The sequence below is a fragment of the Pleurodeles waltl genome, chromosome 8, assembly GCF_031143425.1.
Source record: "Pleurodeles waltl isolate 20211129_DDA chromosome 8, aPleWal1.hap1.20221129, whole genome shotgun sequence".
NCBI classification, from domain to species: Eukaryota; Metazoa; Chordata; class Amphibia; order Caudata; family Salamandridae; genus Pleurodeles; species Pleurodeles waltl.
In genome coordinates, this window is record NC_090447.1 from 946,488,067 (window position 1) to 946,496,205 (window position 8,139).

An 8,139-nucleotide genomic window follows, 5' to 3' on the forward strand; every position below is an offset into this window, starting at 1 on the left:
TACGGTGTTGTTTTTTATTCATATCACACTGTTTTGCCTACTTCAGCACTGGAGTTCTCCATAACATATTTACTCTGTGCTTCAGTCAAGGATACAGTCGGGTACATTGCCGATAGACGTGGTAGGAGTTTAGACTTGGCATTCCTGCGTAGGGACATTTTGTGATCACGATGACATGTTAGTTATAAAATCACTTCCTTGTCCCAATACACGCAAGAGGGAGATTCCGACCAGGGAACCACAACTAGACGCTGACTGCCTCGTTGCAGATGCTGAACCAAGATCACAGGTCTTTGCTCAGGTATGAGGGCTGATGTCTCCACAGTGATTCTAATAGGCAAGCTAGAAGCTTAACATGCTGTGCTCTAAATAGAACAAGCAGAGGGAGAGTAGAAACTGTTAGACAATATGATAGCTTTGTTCTTATGTTTTACTCTCCTGGTGACTATTTCAATCCTACTGTGTTGTATCGTTCTGGTTATTGCGGCTCACGCCTTAATATCGAAAATACAGTCGTTTTATTAAAAACATTATATAAAACTTATACTGTCTTTGTCATTTGTATATGAGATCATATTGGAAATAAGAGAGTTGGTCTGGATCTGAGTAACCACGACTTCCTTGAGAAGTTCCAAAGATGTCATGCGCTCGGCTGCCAAATCATTCCTTCCACATGGGAGAAATGAGGCACTGCTAGTTAGCCGGAGCAAAAACCGGATTTAGGGTGACAGAGTTCTTTACACGTGGGTCAGACTTAGTCCCCCACACCGTTATAGATCCTGCTACCTAGAAATCCAGTAGTCTCATTTAGAATAATGAGAGCCCACGCGACACTACTTCCTAGGCACTTGTTTGTTTACCCACCATGAGTCAGGCATAGGATCATACTATGTGGGTACCGTGTTTGTGACATGGAGTCACTAATATAATACACAATTGTAATGTTACGCCACATTTGGAGTCATATAAATGAGCCATGTCTCTCCTGTGGCAGTGTTCACATATTTCCAGTGGTAAATTGCACAGAGGTGTCTGGTTCATGTGTGTGGACCAATGTTTAGCCTGTATAATTATTGGGGTCTATGCTGTCACAGTTACGTACAGGTCTAGTCATGAGTCTGTGGAGCTATTTCCTGTATCTACAAAGTATCCTTCGCAGATCAATAGAAGGAACGCCAATGGGGATTTGAGAACACACATGGGGATGGTCCAACTCTGTCACTGCAGATGTGTTATGAGACTGTCAACAGAGCAACTTTGGTGTGCTGACAAAGTTAATGTCTCAGGAATCTTATACCAGCAGGTTTCCGGACAACATTTGTACACAGGTTGGCCTTTAAAATTTCCACAGCATTTGGGAACATCAGTGCCTCTGTGCTGATTACCCTCACAGCTATTCACCACACAAGCCCCATCAATATGTTGGGAGCAATGTGAATCAGCATGTGGACTGTCAGGGTCCTAACATGTGTAGTCATTTCATGCACAATAGCTGATGTTGTTTGTTGTGTAATAAACTGATTATGCCATACAATGTATTTGAGTATGCATTGTAGACCTACCTGACACAATACCCCAGGAGGAATATGAGGGTTGGAAAAGCAACTATGATACAAATGTAGGCCCAAGGAACCTTTAGGGTAACACTAAGACAGGAGCCAGTCAGGCTCACAAGATGCAGGGTCAATCAGGTTCCAAACATTTCAGAAGGTAAATACGCAGTGGTCAGACTAAGAGTGGTCAAAGAAGGAACAAGACAGTGAAAATGGAAAAGTGTGTTTGTCCTGTGTGTTGGAAAGTAACACAATAACCCTAGGGCTGTGTTACACAGCTAATTTATACTGGAAGGCATAACAGTGTTATGGATGAAAGGGCAGCTTCTATGCTGTTCCAAGCAGCTGCAAGGGCAGTGCATGTTCAAATGGCTGGTGTCCATGAATGTGCTCACAGGTGTGAAGCCTAGGAATCCGCACAATAAAACAAACACCAATGAGTCACAGACAACACAAGAGAAGTACTGCCATGCAAAGTAATATTAATGGGGCAAGCTACATCAACATGTTCTCACTCATTTTCTCTTTCAGCTGATCAGGTGTATAGGATCCAGCCATGGATTATGACCCCATTTGCAAACCCAAGCACTTCAGCAGAGCGTGCCTATAATGAGGCACATAGGAGGATACGCACCATAGTCAAGAGGACTTTTGGCATCCTGAAGTCAAGATTCAGGTGCCTCAACATCACCGGACGCAGCCTCCTATACTCACCTGAAATGGTGTGCAAAATAATTTTGACCTATGCCATCCTGCACAACATATATGTAAGAAGGAACATTCCCCTATATGAACCCGACCCACAAATGCCCCAAGAGGAGGAAGAGGAGGATGCTGGCCATCAACATGAGGAGGACCATCCAAACACAGCTGCAGGATTGCGTCGGAGACAACATATTGTCCAAAATTTCTTTTAACCCCACTCTTCCATCAGCACTGTCTTACTATATGTAAATAAACACCTATACTAATCCCAATATCATGGTCTGGATAATCATTTTTGCATAACATTATCTCTAACTATCAGAATCAGAGTGTAGCCTCATGGAGCATTGCTGAAATACCGATTAGGACACAGAACATTCCTAAACTAGTTAGATGCGTATGAATGTACAGCCACATTCACTCACACTGTAAATGACATATATCCTGTACATGTCACATTTGAAGGGCAATAGCAGAGGACCACACCTATTTCACACATACATGTTGGCAACATGGTTCATTGCAGCATATGGCACACAACTGTAGTGCTTTCCTCTTATTTAGTCTCTAAGCACTAACATAACACAACAGAAATGCACTTCTGAGGTCAAAGAAGACTTTTATTGTTATTTTATTCTTCCCCAACCACAATGTTTATGAATGAATGACGAATTAGTAGCTTTCAAGTCCGCGTTAATCAAACAAAATATATCAGTTTGCAATATACACAGCAGGTTATATTTATAAAATATTGAATGCAAAGCAAAACAAATACTTCACCGTGTAGGAACTATTTACAGCTACATCTTTCTAAGGTCTGCAAGCTGAGACCCCTGTCAGCCGCGAGAAAGAGTGTCATCTACCCACACGGGATGCTGGCAACTGGCGCCAAGCTCCAGCACGAGGTCCGGCAGATTCGAATCTGACTCTCTGCAGCCTGTTACATTCGTTACAAAGGTGTGCCCCCTCCTCTCAGACCTGGGAAACTGAGCAAGCCTTTTGGAGACTGGCCAGGTCTCCAAGACTACTCCTGTTCCCAAGCTCAAGGGAAGAGAAACGACGCCCATGTACTCTCTCTTATCAGGTCTAGTCTACTGTGAGAGCAAAACATCTTGGTTCTCTGGTGCAAAAACACAGCTTGGAAAAATACAGAACTATTCTCAACTGCAATGTCTAACTCCACGTTAAAGGCAATGGGCAGCTAACCTAAATATCAAATGCAATGTCATGTTAAAGGCAATAGGCAGCTAACCTAAATATCAAATGCAATGTCTAGTGTCATGTCAAAGCCAATAGGCATCTAAGCTGAATACAAAATGCAATGTCTTATATCATGTCAAAGCCAATAGGCAGCGGAGCTGAATATCATGTCAAAGCCAATAGGCAGTTAAGCTGAATACAAAGTGTAATATATGATATCATGTCAAAGCCAATAGGCAGCGGAGCTGAATACAAAATGTAATATATGATATCATGTCAAAGCCAATAGGCAGAATATCTAATAGCATGTCAAAGTCAATAGGCAGCTAAATTGAATACATCATGTCAAAGTCAATAGGCGGCTAGACTGAACAAAACATACCATGTGCTACTGGTGAACATTGAGCAACTAATATGCGCAGTGGTGAAACACAAAGTCATTGGTCAAAACAAACTTTATCAAATGGCAGGACATTCCGCCCTTTGACCAATGAATTTTTGTTTCACATATCTCATATTTCAAACAAACAAAAAAAACATCAGCACAAAAAAAAAACATTATGATCAAATCAAATTTCAATGATCAAAGCAATCCCTGTAAAGCAATAGAAGTGAATTAACACATTGATTTCATAACCTTTCACATCAGATACATCTACATAGAAAAGACTGGGCAATTTTTTTTTCTGAATGAGTCTCTAATTCAACAGTGTTAGCAATTTGATGTGGCATGAGTTCTACTCATGTAAAGGTGCACGGTCCACCTGAAAGGTTTTCTGGAAGGTAAGCAAAAGTCAGAGTTCCATACGAGAGGGAAAAAAAAAAAAAAACACAGCAAACAAGTTGAACTTGAACTGAAGGCGCAGTTTGCGCAAAATGGATCCATGGTGCTGGCACTTTACTCAGCCAGGTTCAGGTTGGGGATTCGGTCCCTTCCCCGACCCCACACGCACACACCGGAAGGGGGACCACACAGCACACTCAGGGACAGTGGCGAAACGTGGTCGGATCTGCAAAAGAAACAAGTATGACTTTTCTTGCAAATAACATTTTTCATTTAAACTGCACCCTTCCTCTTTCTTTCCCTGTTTTATAATCAGCAGGACGTTTTTGGGGCCCTTTGTTATATTCTCTGCAGGTTCTGGAGGGTCACTTGGGGCGTCAGCCCACACATCAGCACTGAGGTTTTTATCTGCTGCGCCACAGCTCCCCTTTTCTTGCACTGTCAGAAGGGCTGGGGCAGACTCCTTCTTTACCAAACCTCCATTCACTGCATTTTCGCCTATTTGGGCCATTCTGTTTCCAATTTGTATGAATAAATCAGATTCTTTTCTAGGTATCAGCATAATTTCGATTTTTCCTTGGTAATTTGCAGCAATCACTCTCCCTAAAACGTGATCAATTTGCCATTTCTGTTCTGGTAACTTTCCTCTCCCCAACTGCTCTGTGACTGCTTGCATGACAGATTGCTGTTGTGCGTGCTGCACAGTTTTTATCAAATCTAGGGGAATGTGCATCTCTCTCATCTCTGCCCACCTGTAAGTGGCTTTTTCACATTTCTGGTGCACCCACATAGCCATCCCCACTAAGGCAGAATTCTGGGTGAACACTTCTCTCTCTGCATTTTTCTCATTAACATCTGCAAGGTAATTGAACCAGTTAGGTGCTAAAACATTATCAAAGAACCAAAAATCAGCATAAAAATGACACATCTCACGTAGCTCTTGCTTTAAAATCTGACACACATTATACAACTCCATTCCTTCTCCTGTGCCAGAAAACAACATTTCAGTCAATGAATCATTAGTAAAACAAACATGCTTTTTATCTTCAGTAGACACGAATTCAAATGGTGCACACAATTTCATTGGTAATTCTTTTATCTGTGGTACTCTAGCCCTGTCTTGCAAGTACCAGATCCATTGTATGATTCTAGCTAGGGGCACTATTTTCTTCCCTTGTTCATGATTTAAATGTACATAAGTATTTCCTTCTTGCACTGCGCAGAAACCTAAAGTCTGCATTATTTCATTTGCCAAATCACAAGCGCGCAGCTGCATATTATTTTTCACAGTGACCATGTACAAAAGTGTTAGGATTTCTCTCAAATGAGGGCTATTCTTTTTCCAAAAATCAAACAAGCTAATGAAACTCGGGGTGTCTTGCTCTAAAATCCTTCGTTTTACTTGTGCATTTTGCAACGGTAACTCGTCGTCCGTGTTATCAGTTAAGGAATGCACTTTGGCTGCCAAAAACCCTGGCTCACACGGAAACTCAGTGCAGCTCGGACCTGTCTTAACCCCCTCATTACTGGAATGGGACAAGAAAGATTCTTCATTTTTATAACTTTCAGCATAATTTTGAATTATCGTATCCTGGCTAATTTGCTCACGTAAATTCCTATTTTCATGTTCCAACTTCCTACATTTCTCCTGCATTTCTCTGTAAGCAGATAAAGGTATCCAGACCTTTCTGTCATCATTACTTCCAAAACACACGTTTTCTACATATATACAACAGGAATTATTTCTCAAAACATTATCAGGCCTTTTAGCTACACATGCATTTTCTTCTGTAATTCCCCAAACAGAAAACAATTCACAGTTTTTCTTAGCACCATCAGGCAGTTCATCAACACATGTATTCTCAGACATGGTCTGCCGTGCTACTGTGATTCTCCAAACAGAAAACAATTTCTGTAATTCTCCAAACAACAAAAAACAATTACACTTTTAAAGTGTGCACTTAGAAATCTACTAACTCGTCAAACCCCTTTAATCACTTCTTAATGACCGACCCCACGACTCCAGGTACCAATTGTAGTGCTTTCCTCTTATTTAGTCTCTAAGCACTAACATAACACAACAGAAATGCACTTCTGAGGTCAAAGAAGACTTTTATTGTTATTTTATTCTTCCCCAACCACAATGTTTATGAATGAATGACGAATTAGTAGCTTTCAAGTCCGCGTTAATCAAACAAAATATATCAGTTTGCAATATACACAGCAGGTTATATTTATAAAATATTGAATGCAAAGCAAAACAAATACTTCACAGTGTAGGAACTATTTACAGCTACATCTTTCTAAGGTCTGCAAGCTGAGACCCCTGTCAGCCGCGAGAAAGAGTGTCATCTACCCACACGGGATGCTGGCAACTGGCGCCAAGCTCCAGCACGAGGTCCGGCAGATTCGAATCTGACTCTCTGCAGCCTGTTACATTCGTTACAAAGGTGTGCCCCCTCCTCTCAGACCTGGGAAACTGAGCAAGCCTTTTGGAGACTGGCCAGGTCTCCAAGACTACTCCTGTTCCCAAGCTCAAGGGAAGAGAAACGACGCCCATGTACTCTCTCTTATCAGGTCTAGTCTACTGTGAGAGCAAAACATCTTGGTTCTCTGGTGCAAAAACACAGCTTGGAAAAATACAGAACTATTCTCAACTGCAATGTCTAACTCCACGTTAAAGGCAATGGGCAGCTAACCTAAATATCAAATGCAATGTCATGTTAAAGGCAATAGGCAGCTAACCTAAATATCAAATGCAATGTCTAGTGTCATGTCAAAGCCAATAGGCATCTAAGCTGAATACAAAATGCAATGTCTTATATCATGTCAAAGCCAATAGGCAGCGGAGCTGAATATCATGTCAAAGCCAATAGGCAGTTAAGCTGAATACAAAGTGTAATATATGATATCATGTCAAAGCCAATAGGCAGCGGAGCTGAATACAAAATGTAATATATGATATCATGTCAAAGCCAATAGGCAGAATATCTAATAGCATGTCAAAGTCAATAGGCAGCTAAATTGAATACATCATGTCAAAGTCAATAGGCGGCTAGACTGAACAAAACATACCATGTGCTACTGGTGAACATTGAGCAACTAATATGCGCAGTGGTGAAACACAAAGTCATTGGTCAAAACAAACTTTATCAAATGGCAGGACAACAACCAAGAGACCATCAGTCAATAATGGAAAAATAATGCCTCATACATGAGGCAGTGGATGTGCTATTGCATTACTAACAGGAATGTATGACCAGACCCTTGACAGCAGTAAGTGTTACATCACCTATCTTTGCAAGGACTATGTGTGACAAGATTTCCATATAAGCAGCAAATTGATATCACAAGTGCCCCAGGTATGACTAGCATTGCTCACAAGACATCCCCTGCATATGGCAGCCCATGTCCTAAGTCCTGCCACACCCATGTTCCCTGTCTCACCCCACCCTTCTTCAGAGGTCCCTGGAAAGGGAATATGTGTACCCAGATAATCCCTCCTCTACACACACCCAGACTCACAATGTGAATCCAGTGTGTTTCCCTCTTTAGTATGGGATGCCATAGTCATTGTACTTCTGTCTGCATGGACTTCTGGTTAAATAATGCACTGCCTTGTAGTCTGTAGGACCTGTAATCACCTGTACATTGCTTCTCATGTGAAAGGTGCTGTTGGCCCTTTGAACTTGATTCTCACCTACCGGACTTGTGAGAGACTGAAGCTGGACACACCTGTGAGCACCTCCATGAAGACCAGCCATTTGAACATGCACTGCCTTTGCAGGTGCCTGTAACAGCATAGAAGCAGTCATTTTATCTATAACACTGGTATGCATTGCCGTATAAATCAGCTGTGCAACACAGCCCTTGGGATATTGTGTTACATTCCAACAC

General features: G+C 41.7%; 1 protein-coding gene across 1 annotated transcript; it reads right to left on the minus strand.

The window, feature by feature from the left end:
- Positions 1-2,857: 2,857 nt before the first annotated feature.
- LOC138250385 (uncharacterized) lies at positions 2,858-7,403 on the minus strand. The gene is made up of 2 exons (XM_069205203.1): positions 4,995-7,403; positions 2,858-4,468 (listed from the first exon to the last, which is right to left on the minus strand). The coding sequence occupies exons 1-2, from the start codon at positions 6,110-6,112 to the stop codon at positions 4,357-4,359; spliced, it is 1,230 nt and encodes a 409-aa protein (XP_069061304.1). The 5' UTR covers positions 6,113-7,403; the 3' UTR covers positions 2,858-4,356.
- Positions 7,404-8,139: the final 736 nt, after the last annotated feature.